At 41.7% G+C, this 21,790-nt stretch overlaps 2 protein-coding genes across 5 annotated transcripts; both read left to right on the top strand.

The window, feature by feature from the left end:
- The first annotated feature begins 2,787 nt into the window (after positions 1 to 2,787).
- Positions 2,788 to 10,386, top strand: LOC111949418 (SWI/SNF-related matrix-associated actin-dependent regulator of chromatin subfamily E member 1). 3 transcript variants are annotated; one of them, XM_023966606.2, is made up of 11 exons: positions 2,788 to 2,943; positions 4,028 to 4,080; positions 4,420 to 4,472; positions 4,982 to 5,086; positions 5,979 to 6,059; positions 6,395 to 6,526; positions 6,726 to 6,897; positions 8,368 to 8,540; positions 8,771 to 8,872; positions 9,533 to 9,773; positions 9,945 to 10,386. In XM_023966606.2, the coding sequence occupies exons 2-11, from the start codon at positions 4,074 to 4,076 to the stop codon at positions 10,166 to 10,168; spliced, it is 1,290 nt and encodes a 429-aa protein (XP_023822374.1). In that variant the 5' UTR covers positions 2,788 to 2,943; positions 4,028 to 4,073; the 3' UTR covers positions 10,169 to 10,386. The 3 variants fall into 3 exon arrangements, with proteins under 3 accessions (XP_023822374.1, XP_023822456.1, XP_070290244.1); XM_023966688.2 differs by lacking the exon at positions 2,788 to 2,943 and adding an exon at positions 3,159 to 3,261; XM_070434143.1 differs by lacking the exon at positions 2,788 to 2,943 and adding an exon at positions 3,244 to 3,267.
- Positions 10,387 to 12,996: 2,610 nt separating this feature from the next.
- LOC111982844 (C-C chemokine receptor type 7-like) lies at positions 12,997 to 21,505 on the top strand. 2 transcript variants are annotated; one of them, XM_023966473.3, is made up of 4 exons: positions 12,997 to 13,299; positions 19,281 to 19,327; positions 19,761 to 20,185; positions 20,526 to 21,505. In XM_023966473.3, exons 3-4 carry the CDS (start codon positions 19,785 to 19,787, stop codon positions 21,178 to 21,180), a joined length of 1,056 nt encoding a protein of 351 aa, XP_023822241.1. In that variant the 5' UTR covers positions 12,997 to 13,299; positions 19,281 to 19,327; positions 19,761 to 19,784; the 3' UTR covers positions 21,181 to 21,505. The 2 variants fall into 2 exon arrangements, with proteins under 2 accessions (XP_023822241.1, XP_023822163.1); XM_023966395.3 differs by lacking the exon at positions 12,997 to 13,299 and adding an exon at positions 14,579 to 14,658.
- The last annotated feature ends 285 nt before the right edge of the window (positions 21,506 to 21,790 follow it).

Here is a 21,790-nt window from a genome sequence, read left to right as displayed (position 1 = left end):
TGGGGTCATTGTCCAATTGGAAGACCCATTTGCGACCAAGCTTAAACTTCTGACTGATGTCTGGAGATTTTGCTTCAATATATCTACATCATTTTCCTCCCTCATGATGTCATCTATTTTGTGAAGTGCACCAGTCCCTCCTGCAGCAAAGCACCCCCACAACATGATGCTGCCACCCCTGTGCGTCACGTTTGAGATGGTGTTCTTCGGCTTGCAAGCATCCCTTTTTCCATTAAACATAACGATTATTATGGCCAAACAGTTCTATTTTTGTTTCATCAGACCAGAGGACATTTCTCCAAAAAGTACAATCTTTGTCCTCATGTGCAGTTGCAAACTGTCGTCTGGCTTTTTTTTATGGCGGTTTTGGAGCAGTGGCTTCTTCCTTGCTGAGCGCCTTTCAGGTTATGTCGTTATAGGACTCGTTTTACTGTGGATATAGATACTTTTGTACCTGTTTCCTCCAGCATCTTCACAAGGCTTTGCTGTTGTTCTGGGATTGATTTGCACTTCTCGCACAAAGTACGTTCATCTCTAGAAGACAGAACGCGTCTCTTCCTAAGCAGTATGACGGCTGCGTAGTCCCATGGTGTTTATACTTGCGTACTATTGTTTGTACAGATGAACGTGGTGACCTTCAGGTGTATGTAAATTGCTCCCAAGGATGAACCAGACTCGTGGAGGTCTACAATTTCTTTTCTGAGGTCTTGGCTGATTTCTTTTGATTTTCCCATGATGTCAAGCAAAGAGGCACTGAGTTTGAAGATAGGCCTTGAAATACATCCACAGGTACACCTCCAATTGACTCAAATGATGTCAGTTAGCCTATCAGAAGCTTCTAAAACCATGACATCTTTTCTGGAATTTTCCAAGCTGTTTAAAGGCACAGTCAACTTAGTGTATGTAAACTTCTGACCCACTGGAATTGTGGATACAGTGACTTATAAGTGAAATAATCTGTCTGTAAACATTTGTTGGAAAAATTACTTGTGTCATGCACAAAGTAGATATCCTAACTGACTTGCCAAAACTATAGTTTGTTAACAAGAAATTTGTGGAGTGGTTGAAAAACGAGTTTTAATGACTCCAACCTAAGTGTAGGTAAACTTCCGACTTCAACTGTATCTTCCTGGCATATTACATCATTTATGCAACAGCATACAAGACATTTTTGGGCTCTGTGCTCACTTGAACAGGAAGGTGGTATGGCTGTCCTTCGTAGGAAAATGTCGTCATCAAAGTCTGGCATTCTTTGGATTTATGGTGCTATCAAGACAACTGGGAACTGGTGAAAAAAAAACAAGGTTCAATCATGATGACATCATTGGTCTTCAGGTCATAGCTCTAGAAAAAGGCCAGAGTTCCCAACTTACAATTCCGAATTGGATGACCGTTCAAAACATATTTCTCATTCGTTTTTTCCGGAATTCACAGTTGTCTTGAACTCACTGAAGTCAAGTTTCCTCTGTTCCGAGTTAATAGTTGTTTTGAGCRCAGCACCAATCATGCTTCAATGACAGCATGGCCAATGTTGAATGTTTACCATTTTAAACTTGGAAAAGAGACACTTAATCCCAGATTTGGGACCACACAGCCACTTCGCTGAATAGCAAGCTAGTGATTGCTTTGCAATGCTTGCAGTTAGCCACTGTCACTGATTCCTTCCAAACCACTCATTGTTGAATTTGCGATTTCCAACTTCCAATGTTTATGTCCAATGGCCGATGACCTTGAGCCTTCWTGGATCGGCACTTCTAATGTAACTCTATGGCAGCACCCAAGGATCTTGAATTTTAGAGGTCTACCCTTAAACTTGGCGGTGAYGTACTGTCCCCACGAGTGACAGAACACTGAGCTAATCATGGTGCAACTCGAGAACATTACCAACACCTACGCTCTGTATTTTCTGCTGGCTGCCCCACCACCACAGAAAGCATTTAGCTAGGCTGAAACACCTGTATTTTGGAGCTGCCTTACTCAAGAAAGCAAAAAAGAGACCATGTTTGTATGCGACTTTATRAACTCAATAATTATTATTTTTACTTCTTACATTGTCTGCAAACTGATATGTGACACGTATTAATGCCAAAATAACATGCAAAAAAGGTAAGCCCCACCTTCCCTGAATGAGGGTCACCACTGCTAACAATATAGAAGATACAAATGGACCAGCCTTGGCTTTTCTCAAAACACTTTTTTTGTCAGTGATGCAGAATGAATGCAGCTAAATTTCATGCTTGGGTGACATAATAAATATTTTTTGGCATTTTTATCATATGGAATTTGAAGCTGAGGATAATAGCTCTTTGCAAGCAATGGAATATGAAAATGTATGGTCAGAATGAATTAGCAAGATGCATTCTTCTGCCATAAGCAGCAGCAGCTCAACCTTGGATCAGTGCACCAATGACAAGACCTGTCATCATGTAACTGCAGCAGCATAGGTTAATTAGTGCAGTTTATATGGGTTATATATAAATTATACATTGTTAATGAATTCTGTCCTCCGTATTGTATGTTCATGTTCATCACTGATTCATTCATAGTTCATTATATTAAACACGTGTATTCAGAATATTTGATTCCAAATCAGTAATTGGTTAATTATGAATTTGATAGTCTCAAATTCAGTATTATAATGCAAAATCATCACAAATGTGTATTCATTACATAGCAATTATTTTAGTAATAGATTGATTGAAAGATGTTAGCAATTAAATTAGATGATTCAATTTAGAGTAGGCTAGCCTTGGGGTGTAATGCAAACATGATGCCCTTAACAGAGGTGAAAGGAATAGTTCTGGAAAATTCGACTGAAATCTGTGTGAACCCCATATTATTTATTTWTTTATTTTTTCATTTTGAGGACTGTTTCTGCTAGCTAGCTAACTAAACCTGATTCTAGCCACACACACACACTGGTGGGGGACAAAGGATTTTGGGGTGAGTTTGCTGGCCATTACTTTCACTTGCTTGCTATGTGAACTAACCAAAATATGAAAGGCAATAATATTCATTAATTGATTTATGTTGAATAGTCTTTCAATTGTATGTCAAGAATTTATGTAAAATGCCACTTTTGTTTGAATAACAGATTTACAGATACATGCAAGGTGATGATGTGACTACATTGTGACAGCTCAAGCTAGAAAATAGCGCTTATTCATATATAGCGTATGAGGTAGTGGCTATCAAGCTAGCATGGTGCTTGCTAAATTCTCTGATCCAAGGTTTTCCACTGCAAAATCCACATCCAAAACGGTTCGGGTATAGTCACTGTTAATCTGCTGTTTGAACGCCTCAAATCAAAATTGAAATGTTTCAGTGACAGCTAGATATCTAACGTTAGCTTGCTTAAATCTGAATGCTTAGTAGCTAGCTAATGCTAGCTACTAATGCTAGCTACCTGACAACGTATGTGGAGTATCAAATACAATATTCTGTATTTTAGCTTTTGTTAAATAATTTAAACTGCAGATTATTCGCCTTCTCCACAAGTTAGCAAGCTAACTGATTGTGTTATCTACGTTTGCATGCTCATCATCTATTGATCAGATGGTCCAAGTTAGCCAGCTGGATAGCTATAGCTAGTAGCTGCATACTACTGATGAAGTAGTTAGCTCAACGTTACTAGCCTCGCTAGCTAGCACAGCTGGGTGTCAGCCAACTACGCAAGATGACAGCGCTTTATTTTTCAGCAACTGCATTTCCATTTATCTGATTTATTTGCGTATGTGCAATTAYAAGCAAATGCCATTCCAAATAGTGTAAGCGATGTTTTTGGACGCGAACAGCTTGCTAGTCGTCACATCAAACCTCTGTCATGTTCATGCCTGTCCACTGGCACTGTTGTGATGTTGCACATACGTCGCCTGACATCATTTTGGCACCAACATCTCTTTTGTTCTCCCTCTCAAGCTATTTGCTTTCTTTCCTATTCAATTGTAAAAGTACTGTAATTACAAATGAAGTTAATGAAACACCTAAATGCTTTCCCCCATTATAATGTGTTTATTATTTATTACAGACCCAATGACTGGAATGAACTGATAGAATTCTTCCTCTCTGCCAAGATGTCAAGTAAGGAATTGTTTGCAATTATACAAGTTAGCCATCAGATAATGAAAATATGAGTACTTCTGTTAGGTCTCTGACAAAGCTGAGCAAATATGGCTACAAAAGTTATCACAATAAAATAAATGTAGTTTCTSCATGAAATATTAGTTTCTGGTAGGCTATATGATTTCCTTGTATTATAATTGATAGGTTAATAATTATCCGTCATGTATTTGCTGAGAGAGAAATAGAAAATCACAAAATTCAGATCTACCTTGATGGAATTGATTTAATGAACATTGAGAGATGTAAAAGGGGCCTTTTTGCCTTGATTTTAACATCTCACCTTTTCTTTCATAACAGAAAGAGAAAGAGAAAGGCCATATGCCCCTCCCCCTCCCCCAGCCCCTACAACAGTAAGTATTTCTGATGGCACATGGGAAGCCATTTGGAAAGGGATGTCCAATAATAACATTCATRCCAGCTATTATCTTTCAATGTTAACTTGCTACTGTCCATTTTGAGAGGCACACATTTTGGGGGGCTAACTTGTTTTTAAAAGTGGAATCCATTTGCCCAATTAATATGGTATACCCTGCAGATAGTCCTGTTACCACAGTAGAATTGGTCAATGCAATAAGCTTTGCAGTCTCAGATAATAAGCTCCACTCCCAAAGATGTGAGGTACCATATACAACATACGGTAGACTATACATTATTTTCCTTACAAACAACACTAATGTATAGATAACATTGCTTTCTTGATTATCCTTGTTGGTTTAGCATGAGTGCAAGTCTTTTTCAGTTGATTTTTACAGCTTTTCAACATTCATGTTTTCACCAGTTTTTCATWGATTTTGTCATGCTTTACCCCATTATTTTATGGTCATTTCTCATCTGTGTTTGTCTCATTTGTTTCCATCAGCAATTGCCCAACACCCCCGGGTTTGTGGGGTACAACCCCTACAGCCATCTGGCTTACAACAACTACAGGCTGGGAGGGACAACAAGCAACAACAGTCGGGCAACGGTAGGAATAATGCCGTAGAGAAAACACTGGGATAAAACACGARACACAGAAGGAAACTAACATCAATATTGAAAATAACTATCTAGTTTGATTGAAACAGCCTAATCTAGCTTGCTTAGTAAAACCCAGTAATAACGTATATGCAGATATGAGCTATAACAGCTCTTGACAACTTTGCTCTTTGGCTTTGTTTAGAAATAGTACTTTTTCCAGGGCTTATAAGAGCAGACATTCTTGAACAGACAGACAGTATGATTCGTCTAACCCATTYCATTACCAAGGCTTTCTGAGATGTATGCCATCCCAACGTTCCTCTGCTGCCTTCATCATACTAGTGCAGACTGGCCAAGTGTCCATCTGTGTGTATTCAAAATCGCTCGATCCTGCCCTTCAAAGTCTGCATTGCTGACAGCCATGCTAAGTAACCCATGCCATCAGCGTTGCCATGGCATTATAGACCCAATGCTTGGCATGGGTTTCGGGCTGCTACGGGAATAATACAGTCGCCGCATGTAAGCTGTGGTTGGCATTCGGATTCTAATAATGGCATCATGTCACGCAGTGTGCAAATCTCAGCTTTAGGGAGATTTTGTATTTTCTTCAATCAGCGTTACTYAATCATGGTCTCTGTGTGACTTCTGTGCACTGGCTGGGCTCAAACAGGCTTGAATTAAATGAAGGTGATTGAACTGAGGGTGTTGTAGTTTGATGCGTCTTTGTTGGGATTTTTACAKGTACTTTGGATGATCAACTACGCGGATGCATATTTTCCTGCAGGGTGGTTCTCAGTCGAGACTTTGCATAGTGTAAAATTGTATGACTAGACATTTTTAGCACCTGTTGGTGTCCTAACTTTRACTTTGAATCTAATAAGTGCCTTTTTATTTCCCAGAATTCTTCMGGAATAAACATTCCAAAGCCACCCAAGCCGCCAGACAAGCCGTTGATGCCGTACATGCGATATAGTCGCAAGGTAAGTTGTCTACACGTAACATTACTTACACCCAAACTGCTCCATCGTGCGCACCATTGCAAGACATATTAAAAATACTGTACTATACCCTTACAACACGCAGCACTTTAGCCAGGGTTAGGGACGAGCACTCTTTAATGTACACTACACATCATCTGCCTGTCCATGGAGGTAGGTGTGAACTGTGAAACTAGACATACAGCAGCCTAGCCATTAAGRRCACTACAGACAGACTATGGGATATCTCCCTGGAGATGGAGTTTAAACACAGCCTCCATAGGTTTGTGACCTTTCTGCTTAGAGATAATGAGCCCCTGTCTGGTTCTCATCACCAGGTTTGGGATCAAGTAAAAGCCTCCAATCCTGATCTGAAGCTATGGGAAATTGGGAAGATAATCGGTGGCATGTGGAGGGACCTCACTGATGAGGAGAAACAGGATTACTTGAATGATTACGAAGCAGAGAAGGTTGGTTTGTTTTACCGGGGTGTTTATTTACGGGGTTGTTATGGGTGACCAGTAACAAGTGTCTCCAGCAGTTGTCAGAAGGGTCCCTCCTGTCATCATTCATTCCTTTGTAAAAAATACTGAGCAACTCTTCATCAATGTTGAATAGTTTGTTTTGCATTGAAGGGGCACGTGTCACATTTTTGTCTCTCCTCTACAGATTGAGTACAATGAGAGCATGAAGGCCTACCACAACTCTCCAGCCTACCTGGCTTACGTCAACGCTAAGAGCCGTGCCGAAGCCGCTCTGGAGGAGGAAAGCCGACAGCGCCAGTCTCGTCTCGACAAGGGCGAGCCGTACATGAGCATCCAGCCAGCAGACGACCCAGATGGTAAGACGCTCTCAGCACTACTAGTATTACCATGTCAGTCACACTCTGGTTCCCACACCATGTTTCAGCAACYGTGACATCACCTTGGTGTCAATTTCTATCCCTTCACTACCTCTTCATGTTTGTCACACTTGCTACTTCACCTTATAGGCCACACTCCATTTCAGTTCTGTAGTACAAGTCTGGGCCCTGTATTTGAGATCAATGGCTTCAATGAGTTCCAGTAAGAAAGAAGGCAACACAATTCACATAGAAACATACATCAAAAACTGGACTTCTGAATTACACCCTATAGGAAATGATGCTAGTCTCATATCGAGCTGGATAATGGTATACAGAAAATGCATAAAAAAACTTGTGGTAATTGGAAACACCCAAGATATAAAAATGCGATAGTTAGTATCCCTATGGGTTAATTTCTCAACAAGYTGTACATTGATGACTTCAAAAAGATTTGCCACATCAGTTGCTTTATAGATGCAGAGAATGGGGAGAGTCTGAACAAATTGTTCCGTTGGTTTTGGAGAAAAAGCACCCAAAAAATCATAAGTGAAGATCAACCGATGGAACAGGGCGTTGGATGGAGATGATCATTTTCGAATGACGTCTTTCTCCACCATAAAATGTACGATGTCATTATGAAGCCAAAATTGTATTTTTTGCTCCCAAATGCACAGACAATCAAATGCACCATCTTACCCCCACTGCTATTTTCAAAGGGTAGCATCCTTCACAGACTTCAAATGAAATGGGTGTTTGACTACGACAATAAATCACTTTATTTATTTACTCAYTGCAGTTTGGGATTTTTTTGTCAGTTGAATGACTTTTGGCCCAACGTGGAATGAATGAATTCTCCATGTGTTCAATAAGAAGTTGACCTTATTAAAAGAGACAATTTCTTYTCCTACATTTATGACTTACTTTGATGTGAGTGTTATAGAGGACAGCTTCATTTGACTCTGGATTTAAAAGAAAAGTGTCATGTACTTAGAGCTTGGATGTTCACTTAGTTTCGCAATATCCTCTACTTTTTCTGGGAAATAATAAGAGCATGAGTGCCAGTAAAAAACACTAAGACGTTTATGGAGTAAATGAGTAAAGTTTTTCAGAGTTAGAGAGAGAGAAAGATGTATCTTTAACTCTCAACCCACACATGAATATCAATACCATTCACCACAACAATGTTGAAACTTCCTTTGCAAATGTGTATATTCAAGTATATTCATACAACAAACATACAAACAGCCAAATATGCAGACATTTCCTACTGCTATAAATGATTTAACCAAACGTAGGTATGTCAATGTTAAGCTATGTCCGATTAAGATATGCCAGATCAGATTTCTTTCCTGAGGCCGACCACATCTATACTTGTTGGGTGGGAACTCTCCGCTCTGACAGTTGTATTCGTTGAGCTCTGATAGACACATAGCACCCGCCACAGGCCTTTTCCATTCTCCTTCCCAGATTACGACGACGGATTCTCCATGAAGCACTCGGCTGCCGCCCGTTTCCAGCGCAACCACCGGCTGATCAGCGAGATCCTGAGCGAGAGCGTGGTCCCCGACGTGCGCTCCGTCGTCACTACCGCCCGCATGCAGGTCTTAAAACGGCAGGTCCAGTCTCTTATGGTGCACCAGGTACGCTAAGCTGGGTCTGTCAGTCTTCAGTCAGTCGTCTATCAGTCTTCCTACATAAATGCAGATATTACTCTACTTAGCACTATTAAGTTGGATGTTCCGAGTCATGGTGTTATTGTCATGGTAACCTGGATATCAGATCCTTTCTTATTTGATAATTGAGTAATCATTAAAAACAGGTAACCAGTCAGTTAAATTGGCAGGTCTCTCTCTGTGTGTCTGGTCCACAGAGGAAGCTGGAGGCGGAGCTACTTCAGATTGAAGACCGCCACCAGGACAAGAAAAGGAAATTCATCGATGCCACAGAGTCTTTCACCAGCGAGCTGAAAAGGGTATGGGATCATCATTCAGGAACTTGTACGCAATCCATTGTGTTGCACATAGTAAATATTACAGTGTTGACCTCAGACCACTTCTGCATTGTAGAGATCCGGAGCTGCTAACTTTATCCATGTGTCCTGGCTAACATGCGGCGTCATCACTTGTACTTTGTCGACTGACTCGTTGCAGTTCTGAATCCAGATACTGCACTGTATAGTGAATGCACTGTGTAGTCCTTACCCCAGGTGGCGCCATTTACTTAGTCAATTTACTTCCTCTATGCTTCACAATGGGCAATTCAATGAAATAAAATGATTGAAAGGGGAATATCTAGTAAATTGTACAACTGAATGCGTTCAACTGAAATGTGTCTTCCGCATTTAACCCAACCTCTCTGAATCAGAGAGGTGCGGAGGGCTGCCTTAATCGACATCCATGGCGCCCAGGGAACAGTGGGTTAACTGCCTTGCAATGTAGTATCATTGTAGAGGAAACAGGAACTGTGCCAAATCTGATCAAGGTGTCAACATTAATCACGGTGTACTCACTAATCACAGTCAATGTTACTAATCACAGTTGCACAGGTGTGAGATTGATTGTGAGATTAAGAGCATTAATCCCCAGAATTAATCCCCCGGTGGGGAGACTCAAYATGTTGCCACTGTGCCCAGCTGTGTTGTATGAAAGTGGAGGTGGACATGGAGAAGATATCTGCAGAGGTCGCTGCGGCAGAGGATGCATCCCGCAGGCGTATGTCGGAGCGGGAGAAGGAGGCGTCCACGTCCTCTTGCCTGGAGGAGGAGGAGAAACCAGTTGGCCCGTCAAACGGCAGCAAGAGCCAGCAGGAGTCTTTCAGTGACAGCAGCAACAAGGAGAGAGAGGAGACGGAACCCAGCCCCATGGATACTGGTGGTGAGGTCCAACAGTATTAATCACTAAACCGTATGGTCTTTTAATGTATGGTTCTGGTCAGGTCCCCTGAGTTAGGTATTCTCTATTTTACAATGTTATTTTCATATTTGAAACTACATTGGTCCAAACGTGTTTGCTGTCTCCTAACATTTCCTGCTTTCTTGGTTACAGAGAAGTCAAAGGCCTCGGAGGAGTCGATGGCTCGTCCTCCCAGTGAGGTTGAGGAGGGGGCGCCGTCGGAGGACAAGGAGAGTGTTCCGGAAGGGGTGATGGAGGAGGGCACCAGTGACAGTAACACGGGGTCGGAGACCACCTCTGCCGTGACGGAGGACGCCCCGCCCAGCGAGCCAGCRGCCTCAGAGGGGCCGAGCAGGGCACGCCCTACCGCCCACTGAGGTTTCGACCTATGACCTTTGGGCCGAGAAATGTCCATGATGCATCACTCCATCTCTACAGTCACACTTTGATGATAACACRTTGTACATTAGTATCTATGTGAACAAAAGCTGTGTTTAGATGGGTTTTTATTTCTGCTAGGAAGTTTTATGCAATTGGTTGAATCTTCAGAGCTCTGTTGGCAGGGTCAAAATAGACCTGCTGTCAATTTTTACAGGTACTTTGGATGCGCTTCAAGTCCAAAGCGCTTCAAGTCCACAAAGCAAAGTAATTATCCCAACTAAAGTGAAYGACATCTAAACCGAGTCACAATAAGCCCACGTGAATTCACCGTAATTCCATCACAGACCACAGTGCCAGTCGAAAGCAACCATCCATCACCTGTCAATATATCAAAACATATCTCCTGTCTTATTCTATGGTACTATATCTGGCAGACACCAGATCTTACCAATTGAGGCTGGTTGTAAAAACTGTCGCAAAAAAATAAGTTGTTCAATGTTTAATTACTTGTTCTTTGGAGTGTAATGTTATTGTTGCTTTCAATGTTATTTTTGCATGGTGTCGCAACTTCTCAAATGGAAGAGTTTGCTTAGTAGCGGAAGGGGTGGGGCGACTCTCCTCTGCCCAATATTCTTTCATGTTTACTCTAAGTATCAGTATTAAGTGACAGTATTGTCTCAGGAGTTAATAGAAATAAGTAATTGTTTTCATTATTTATTATTATTCTTGTGTATTTAGAGTCCTGGGCCCAGTCCATCCGTCCACCAACCTGTTGTATGCTACGAGTTAATCCATGCTGTACAGTTCTACCAGTCAGTGTTCCAAAGTCTGCTAGCTCTCAATCAAATCAAAAGCTGTACGCTTAGAACAACCTTTCAGTGTTATGTTATTATGACCGGTAGTACAATGTTCAACCCAGAACAAACTCTTAAATGTTCATATGCAATGTAATAAGCAGGGTTGCAAGGTTTGCGTGAACGTGAGTGGTTTTCCATCTCATCCTAAAGCAACTGGAAGAGCAGAGTGAGTCATCAACATACTGTCTTAAAATCGATTTTGTTTGACATATTTATACCAATAAACTTTTCTACCCTGACATGTAGTTGTTGATGATAGGTTTGTTTTCAATGTCTCACGCGTTGCGTATTGAAAGGTAATAATTTAAGGTGGCGTGTTTGTTCATATTAACAGTTATTCCCACACTCAGGCTGAGGTGACAGGATAATTCCATTTTGGAATGAAAATCAAATCAAATGTATTTGTCACATACATGTGTTTAGCAGATGTTATTGCGGGTGTAGCGAAATGCTTGTGTTTATAGCTCTAACTGCAGTAAAATCTAACAGTAATATCTAGCCATTTCACAACACACAAATCTAAGTAAAGAAATGGAATTATACATCAATATTTCGGCGAGCAATGTCAGAGCGGCATAGACTACGATACAGTAGAATACGATAGAGTACAGTATATACAGTTGAAGTCGGAAGTTTACATACACCTTAGCCAAATACATTTAAATCCGTTTTTCACAATTCCTGAAATGTAATCCTACTAAAAATGCCCTGTCTTAGGTCAGTTAGGATCACCACTTTATTTTAAGAATGTGAAATGTCAGAATAATAGTAGAGAGAATTATTTATTTCAGCTTTTATTTCTTTCATCACATTCCCAGTGGGTCAGAAGTTTACATACACTCATTTAGTATTTGGTAGCGTTGCCTTTAAATTGTTTAAATTAAAAYGAGTTTTAATGACTCCAACCTAAGTGTATGTAAACGTCCGACTTCAACTGTACATATGAGATGAGTAATGCAAATATGTAAACATTATTAAAGTGACAAGTGTTACATTATTAAAGTGGCCAGTGATTCCATATCTATGTATATAGGGCAGCATCCTCTAATGTGCTAGTGATGGCTATTTAACAGTATTTAACCGTCTGATGGCCTTATAGAAGATAGAAGTGTGAGAGGTTATTTTCCTGGCACCAGACTCCCAGGGCCCTGACCTCCTCCCTGTAGGCTGTGTCGTCATTGTTGGTAATTAGGCCTACTACTGTTGTGTCGTCTGCAAACGTGATGATTGTGGCCTCCCGAGTGGCGCAGTGGTCTAAGGCACTGCATCGCAGTGCTAGCTTCTGGGTTCGAGTCCAGGCTCTGTTGCAGCCGGCCGCAACCAGGAGACCTGTGGGGCGGTGCACAATTGGCCCAGCGTCGTCCGGGTTAGGGGAGGGTTTGGCCGGCAGGGATGTCCTTGTCCCATGGTCACCAGGTGTACGGTGTTTCCTCTGACACATTGGTGTGGCTGGCTTCTGGGTTAACATCCTAGATAAAGGTACAGCTACAGTCATCTTCCTGCTAGCACACTTACAAAATGTCTGTCACTTTTGCAGCTAGATTCCATGTGCAGGAACCATACCAGCAGCCCCATATAATTTTAATTGGTAGAAAAGACATTCTCATTCAAATCAACATCCATGATGGGTGGGCCGGTGACCTATTGAGTTTACCCATGAGTGAACCAGTCAAATTGTTGCAGCTCATAATTGTCCGTTATAATAACTATATTTCTATGATCAGCCTTTTGCAATAGTGATGAGATTTGTCACAGCTTTACTGTAGGCGCAGATATGCACAGTCGTCCCTCTGCAGCAGTCACCTGTTGCACAGAATTGTGGTTAGTGTTTCTTTGCTGGGTTCCTTTCCTGAGCGCCTTAAACTCAAAGCCGCAACCGCACAGGCAGAGAGGTGTGCAGCTTGTGCAGAGTTGTTGGAGAGTAGGGGAGAATAAGACTGAACGTGCCCTTTACTGACCAAGATAAACCAAGACAGCAGTGGAACTGCCACCACTGCCTAAACAAAAGTGTTGTGATGGTAAACACAATGACCAACGTTATACCGTATGAGTATTGGTGAAAGGGACTTTTGGAAAAATGACTGAGACTTTTGTCGAAGTTGACAAAGGGGACATGAAGAAACATTAGTATATCTATAATATTTTGGATTAAACACACATGAAGCGTTGACTGTAATGAGTCTATCTCACATTAGAAGTACTCTACGTATCAGCCACTTGCTCTGGGAGGCCTGTTTTGTAGCTGTTGGTTTGGCAAACACCCAGAATTGGTAAGACATTTAAAAATAGTCCCTTCAATGCATGTTGTTCACAGAAAGAGCTTCCATCTTGTCTGTTACTTACTTGTGCAATAAATACTTTTCAGTATTTGTTTTTTAGTTATATTTGTACTTTTATTCTAGCTAAATGTAACTCAAAGTGGGTTATTTGCAATGCTAAAGATTTCATTTTAATACAGACTTTGTAAAACAGCCTTTTCATCCAACATATTAGTACACTCTTAGAAAAAAAGGTGAACCTAAAAGGGTTCTTCGTCTGTTCCCATATGAGAACCCTTTTTGGTTCCATGTTGAACCCGTATGGTCTCAGAGGGTTCTAAATGGAACCCAAAATAGTTCTACCTGGAGCCAAAAGGGGTTCTACCTGGAACCAAAAGGGGTTCTCCTATGGGGACAGTCGAATAACCCTTTTGGAACCCTTTTTCTAAGAGTACATACAGTACATGTATTGTAATGATAAGCAGTATGCCCTGTTTGACCCGGACACTGAGCTTTTCCTCACCTTCATCCCTGCTCCACCTGAAAGTACATGCAGGTGTGGGGATAAACTGCAGACAATAGAAAATAGTAGACAAAAATAAAAAATACAATTCAAATCAATATCTAATGGCCTTTAATCCAACATCAGCTGTAAACTCAGTCGGAGACGGCATGGCCAATTTCATTAACATCTAAGCCTATTGATAAGTAATGGGGTTGTAATGGCGAGATGAGAAACCAAATATATACCAATTTAGGAGCTATATATTGTGTTCTCAATGAACTGATGTAGCCTATTCCTCACTGTAGACTACAAAGAAAAGTAAGCGTCAACAGCACAAGTGTAATGGTGTTATCTTTCTAGTGACTGTGTGTTGAAAATAGAACAGACGATACATTTTCCCTCGACCACAGTGGTCACTGAGATCTCTGTGTGTCTGAGTGTCTGTGCTGAACAACATGTACACCGATTTCCTCTCATAGTGTGCAATAGCTGTATKYAACAGTTCAACAGCAATGTTCAATAGGTAGTAAATCACCAACTACAAGCGGGATGCAGTTCTATCTCTCTGTAATGTCATATAGATTATACTACCTCAAATTGTTCATTCAGTCAATTTCACGCACACTCCTGCACAATGCGTAAAACCAACAACATTTGCATTGACTCTCATTCCTAATCATTGTTTTTTTACAAGACACCGGGAGTGTAACTATGAACCAGGGGCACTTTTTTTAGTATAGTTCAAAGGGGAAACTAGCGCCTCACACAGCCTCATCTAGACTAGCGGGCTGTCTCTCTACTTTCACAACCTGTGTACTGAGAGAACGCACAGTAGTAACTCTCAATCAACATGACCGCTGTCAAAGGTGAGCACATCATTCAATGTTTCATACAATTTCATAACTGTGGAAAAGCGATTTGAACATCTTAAATAGTTGATCATTCATTGGATATTAGCTTCCTGCAATTTTTCAACTAATAACAACTAACACTTTTATCAAAAGGAATATAAATACGTTTTGTTCTAAGATTTATTTGTCCAATAAATAAATAGATAAATATGTTTTGTATAAGTATGGGTTATATTGAATTAAATTACTAAAAACGCACTACTATGGGGCAAGTTTAGCAAAACAGTGTGTCCAGTCAATTGCGGCATGCATGTAGACAATGATATACGAAATTAGTAAATGTGCTTCCGTTAGGTGAACATAGTGTATGTGGTGTAGGGTGCTAAGATGGAAAGGCTGATAACAAGCCATACAGCTGTATAGCCACAGTAGGCTGTAATCATTCAATTGAGCTTCTACTTCTTATTAACACAATATCTGTGAATCGCTGACATTTGCTGCACTTGTTTAATTAATGTTTTTGAACTGTTAATTCACTTTTTAAGTGTTTCAAATCAATTGAGTGTAGAAAGACTGAAACTGGAACCAGGTTTGTAAGACTGAGATGGTTGCAGGTACAGCCCCGGTTTACTCATGATACGTTTCGTAACCGAGTCACTTCTGTTTTGAAGGTTTGAGAATTTCCAGATTCTAGATTTAATTTTGGATTGGAGATGCTTAATGTGAGTCTGGAAGGAGAGTTTACAGTCTAACCAGACACCTAGGTATTTGTAGTTGTCCACATATTCTAGGTCAGAACCGTCCAGAGTAGTGATGCTAGTCGGGCAGGAGGGTGCGGGCAGCAATCGTTTGAAGAGCATGCACTTAGTTTTACTAGCATTTAAAAGCAGTTGGAGGCCACGGAAGGAGTGTTGTATGGCATTGAAACTCGTTTGGAGGTTTGATAGCACAGTGTCCAAAGAAGGGCCATATGTATGCAGAATGGTGTCGTCTGCGTAGAGGTGGATCAGAGAATCACCAGCAGCAAGAGCGACATCATTGATGTATACAGAGAAAAGAGTCGGCCCGAGAATTGAACCCTGTGGCACCCCCATAGAGACTGCCAGAGGTCCGGACAACAGGCCCTCCGATTTGACACACTGAACTCTATCTGAGAAGTGGTTGGTGAACCGGACGAGGCAGTCACTTGAGAAGGCTATTGAGTCTGCCGATAAGAATGCGGTGATTGACAGAGTCGAACGCCTTGGCCAGGTCGATGAAGACGGCTGCACAGTATTGTCTTTTATTGATGGTGGTTATGATATCGTTTAGGACCTTGAGCGTGGCTGAGGTGCACCCATGACCAGCTCGGAAACCAGATTGCATAGTGGAGAAGGTACGATGGGATTCTAAATGGTCGGTGATCTGTTTATTAACTTGGCTTTTGAAGATTTTAGAAAGGCTAAAATAGGTTTATAACAGTTTAGGTCTAGAGTGTCTCCCCCTTTGAAGAGGGGGATGACCGAGGCAGCTTGGGCAAGTTGCTGCAGGGGTTGCTAAGATGTTGGCCAGGGTAGGGGTAGCCAGGTGGAAAGCATGGCCAGCCGTGGAAAAATGCTTATTGAAATTCTCAATTATAGTGGATTTATCGGTGGTGACAGTGTTTCCTATCCTCACTGCAGTGGGCAGCTAGGAGGAGGTGCTCTTATTCTCCATGGACTTCACAGTGTCCCAAAACGTTTTGGAATTAGTGCTACAGGAAGCACATTTCTGTTTGAAAAAGCTAGCCTTAGCTTTCCTGACTGACTGAGTATATTGGTTCCGGACTTCCCTGAAAAGTTGCATATCAATGCTTTTACGGTTACAGAAGTCAACAAATGAGAGCGCCTGGGGAATGGGAGTGATGCTGGGGGCTGCAGGGCCTGGGTTACCTCTACATCACCAGAGGAACAGAGGAGGAGTAGGATAAGAGTATGGCTAAAGGCTAAAAGAACTGGTCGTCTATTGCGTTCGGAACAGAGAGTAAAAGGAGGAGGTTTCTGGGCGCGGAAGAATAGATTCAAGGCATACTATACAGACAAGGGTATGGTAGGATGTGAGTACAGTGGAGGTAAGGCATTGAGTGACGATGAGAGAGGTTTTGTCTCTAGAGGCACCATTTAAGCCAGGTGTGGTCACCGCATATGTGGGGGGTGGAACAAAAGGGCTAGCTCACAAACCAAAAGAGCAATAGACAAGGCAATAGACAAGGCATATTGACATTAGGGAGAGGCATGTGTAGCCGAGTGATCATAGGGTCCAGTGAGTAGCTAGGCAAGCTGGAGGCACGGCGATTCAGACAGCTAGCAGGCCGGGGATAGCAGGCTWGCAGATGGGCCTCAGGGGGACGAGYCAAAGGGGTATTTTTGATCGTGTTTTTTGTTTGTTTSTTTCTTTTTGYCTCTAAAAAAATTATAGTTTTAATGCTTTTCATATTTGGGTATGCTTTGATATCTTTGAACAACCAATCAATTGGTGCATCCCCTTCTGTTACCACCAGATGTCCTTGCTATGTCTTTGTTGCACACTGGACAACAGGGCTCCTCAATTACATTCATCCGTGTGAATATTTTTCCTTGAGTGAATGGTCACGGGTCCAGAACATAGTTATAAATRATTTGCACACTGCAAATTAACTGCAGAAATCCCAAACACTTTGAGCTGACTTCCTGGTGATTTTCCAGTGTTTTATGTCCAAAAACAAACACTTTATGCTCAGAAAACTTGAGAGGCCAAATAAAATCACCTGTAGGATGAATTTGGCCTATTGGCCACTTATTGGGGAATCCTGCGGTACAAGCTAAATACCTAACAGTTGAGACAACTCAAATTCATTATTTACACTTAGAAAAACAATATATGCTAATAACAAGGGACATCAACTCCTATGTATTATCATAAGTGACGTGTGTTGAACTCTTTCCAAAGGTTATTCTTATACAGTGGCTTGCGAAAGTATTTACCACCTTCACATTTTTCCTATTTTGTAACCTTACAACCTGTAATTAAAACGGATTTTTGGGGGGTTTGTATCATTTGATTTAAACAACATGCCTACCACTTTGAAGATGCAAAATATTTTKKGGGGTGAAACGAACAAGAAATAAGACAAAGTAACTGAAAACTTCAGCGTGCAATACTATTCATCCCCCCAAAGCCAATACTTTGTAGAGCCACCTCTCTTGGGGTATGTCTCTATAAGCTTRGCWCATCTAGSCACTGGGATTKTTGCCCATTCTTCAAGGCAAAACTCCTCCAGCTCCTTCGAGTTGGATGGGTTCTGCTGGTGTACAGCAATCTTTAAGTCATACCACAGATTCTCAATTGGATTGAGGTCTGGGCWTTSACGAGGCCATTCCAAGACATTTAAATGTTTCCCCTTAAACCACTCGAGTGTTGCTTTAGCAGTATGCTTAGGGTCATTGTCCTGCTGGAAGGTGAACCTCCGTCCCAGTCTCAAATCTCTGGAAGACTGAAACAGGTTTCCCTCAAGAATTTCCCTGTATTTAGCGCCCATCCATCATTCCTTAAATTCTGACCAGTTTCCTAGTCACTGCCGATAAAAAACATCCCCACAGCATGATGCTGCCACCACCATGCTTCACTGTGGGGATGGTGTTCTCGGGGTGATGAGAGGTGTTGGGTTTGCGCCAGACAGCGTTTGGCCAAAAAGCTACATTTTTGTCTCACCTGACAAGAGTAGCTTCTTCCATATGTTTGGGGAGTCTCCCACATGCCTTTTGGAGAACACCAAACGTGCTTGCTTATGATTTTCTTTAAGCAATGGCTTTTTTCTGGCAACTCTTMCGTAAAGCCCAGCTCTGTGGAGTGTACGGCTTAGTGGTCCTATGGACAGATACTCCAATCTCCGTTGTGGAGCTTTGCAGCTCCTTCAGGGTTATCTTTGGTCTCTTTGTTGCCTCTCTGATTAATGCCCTCCTTACCTGGACCGTGAGTTTTGGTGGGAGGCCCTCTCTTGGCAGGTTTGTTGTGGTGCCATATTCTTTCMGTTTTTTTAATAACAGATTTAATGGTGCKCCATGGGATGTTCAAAGTTTCAGATATTTTTTATAAACCAACCTTGATCTGTACTTCTCCATAACTTTGTCCCTGACCTGTTTGGAGAGCTCCTTKGTCTTCATGGTGCCGCTTGGTGGTGCTCCTTGCTTTGTGGTGTTGCAGACTCTGTGGCCTTTCAGAACAGGTGTATATATACTAAGATCATGTGACAGATCATGTGACACAGATTACACACAGGTGGACTTTATTTAACTAACTATGTGACTTCTGAAGGTAATTGGTTGCACCAGAGGTTATTTAGGGGCTTCAKAGCAAAGGGGTGAATACATTTGCATGCACCACTTTTCCATTTTTAAGAATTTTTTTTAAACAAGTAATTTTTTAAATTTCACTTCACCAATTTGGACTATTCTGTGTATGTCCATTACATGAAATACAAATAAAAATCTATTTAAAGTACAGGTTGTAATGCAACAAAATAGGAAAAACGCCAAGGGGGATGAATACTTTTGCAGGGCACTGTAGTCAACTAACATATCAGTCTATTTATCGATCAACTGATACTCTAGAGCTTTAACCACACCTTATYTGTTTTTCAGATATACGAATCTTAGTACCAGCTCTGCTGATCTGGACCYACTTTGAGGTAAGAACAATGGATGAACAGTCTTCAGTATACCATATCATACAATATCATTTGTATTTAGTATTAATAGTCTTTTGATATAATTTTTTTTAGACGATCAATTAACTGATATGTTTATAACTCACTTAATAACACATAATCTACCCACAGAAACGCACAAACACTACACTGGTACTAACCACAGTCTTTCATTCAAGAACATACTGTATAGAACAACTTCCTCTCAGGAAGTGGTATACTTATCTGAAAGCATGGCAGTTTATCAAGGGGCCAGATGCAGGGTACATTGTGTCTGCTTTATTTTGGACCCAGTTACCTGAACCTGAACACTAATCTATTTGAATKACATTTTATTAGAATTCAAGGCATACGATTACACCAGTCAATCATCAATTATCCTGATTTACAGTATGTCCCATTGTCTATTTTTCAGACTTGCTTCTCTCAGAATGAAAAAATGACTACAGAGTCCATCACTGATTACACTGATTACCCCATGGACAAGACTGACTTGGATTATGACTMTTGGACCCAGCAATGCCAGAAGGAATCCAACCGCCACTTCCGCTCCTGGTTCATGCCCACCTTCTACTCCCTCATCTGCTTCCTCGGTCTGGTCGGTAACATCCTGGTGATCGGTACCTACGTCTACTTCAACCGGCTGAAGACYGGGACCGATGTGTTCCTGCTCAGCCTGTCCATCGCTGACCTGCTGTTCGCCGTGTCGCTGCCCCTCTGGGCGACCAACTCCATGACAGAATGGGTGCTGGGCCTGTTCATCTGCAAGGCCATGCACACCATCTATAAGGTCAGCTTCTACAGCGGCATGTTCCTCCTCACCTCAATCAGCGTGGACAGGTACGTTACTGCAAATGAGAAAGCGTTCTCAAAGACTAACCTGGTTAAATAAAAKCCTGATCGAAACGTGTTGCAGTGTGCGTCCTGCTGTGACCTAATAGGCTGATCTGCTCCTATCTCTGCTGTGACATAATAGGCTGATCTGCTCCTATCTCTGCTGTGACCTAATAGGCTGATCTGCTCTTATCTCTGCTGTGACCTAATAGGCTTATCTGCTCTTATCTCTGCTGTGACCGAATAGGCTGATCTGCTTCTATCTCTGTAAATATTTGTATATGGTTCACTAAAGTATTATATGAGCCTGCTATATAAAGCCTACTTTTTGTCATTTTTCCGACAGGTACTTCGCCATCTCCAAGGCCGTCTCTGCCCACCGCCACCGCTCCATGGCAGTGTTCATTAGCAAGGTGACCTCTGTGGTCATCTGGGTGATGGCGCTGGTCTTCTCTGTGCCCGAGATGTCCTACACAAACATCAGCAACAAGACCTGCACCCCCTACACCGCCGGCTCAGACCAGGTGCGCGTGGCCATCCAGGTGAGCCAGATGGTCCTGGGGTTTGTTCTGCCGCTCCTAATCATGGCCTTCTGTTACGGCGCCATTGTGAAGACCCTGTGCCAGGCCCGGAGCTTTGAGAAGAACAAGGCCATCAAGGTGATCTTCACTTTGGTGGCGGTTTTCCTGCTCTGCCAGGTGCCCTATAATCTGGTACTGCTGCTGACCACTCTCGACGCGGCTAAGGGGGGCAGCAAGGACTGCATCTACGACAACAGCCTCCTCTACGCCTCTGACATCACCCAGTGCCTGGCTTTCCTGAGGTGCTGCCTCAACCCCTTTGTGTATGCGTTCATCGGAGTGAAGTTCCGCCGCGACCTCCTGAAGMTGCTGAAGGATCTGGGCTGTATGAGGCAGGAGAGATTTTTCCAGTACACCTGCGGCAAGAGGAGCTCAGCGGCCGCCATGGAAACCGAGACCACAACCACTTTCTCSCCCTAAAGCTGCCAATGCTGCCTAATCTGTCAGCCTTTTCAACATGGATAAGACCTTGTACACAGCCTATGTTTATTTCTGATTATATTTAAATTGTTTTCATGTAAGTGTTCTATAGGTCACTRAAAAGGTCTAAAGGACATATATGTTTAATGTATCAGGCAGTTTACTTGTCGCCACCAGGTATTGATTTAGATCAAGTMTGTACCATTCCATTTTTTCCTGTTATAGAGCTGCCAGYGGAGGACTAGCACTGTAAATACTCAATATCTTTGTATTATTTCTGTGTTGTTTTGAGTCTTATTTCCAAAGTCTTGTAAATAAATAATAATTAAAAAAAGGTGTACTCTGGTCTCATTTGACCACTTGTTCAACAACTCACATGAAAAAATACTAAAGTATACTATGGTATAAATACTGTAGTGATTTTGTGGTATTCACTGCAGTGTTTTGCATACTTTACTGTAGTATTTACAGTTAACTATAGTATAAATACTGAAGTATAAAAAAAAAAAAATACTATAGTAATTAATTCAGTGTTTTTGCGTATTGTACTATACTATAGTATTTACTGTAGTGTTTTTGCAGACTGTAGTATACTGTAGTATTTACTGTA

The sequence above is a fragment of the Salvelinus sp. IW2-2015 genome, linkage group LG1 (assembly GCF_002910315.2).
Source record: "Salvelinus sp. IW2-2015 linkage group LG1, ASM291031v2, whole genome shotgun sequence".
In the NCBI taxonomy this organism is placed as follows: domain Eukaryota; kingdom Metazoa; phylum Chordata; class Actinopteri; order Salmoniformes; family Salmonidae; genus Salvelinus; species Salvelinus sp. IW2-2015.
The sequence above is the reverse complement of the archived record's forward strand: the minus strand, read 5'-3'. Positions and strand labels throughout refer to the sequence as shown.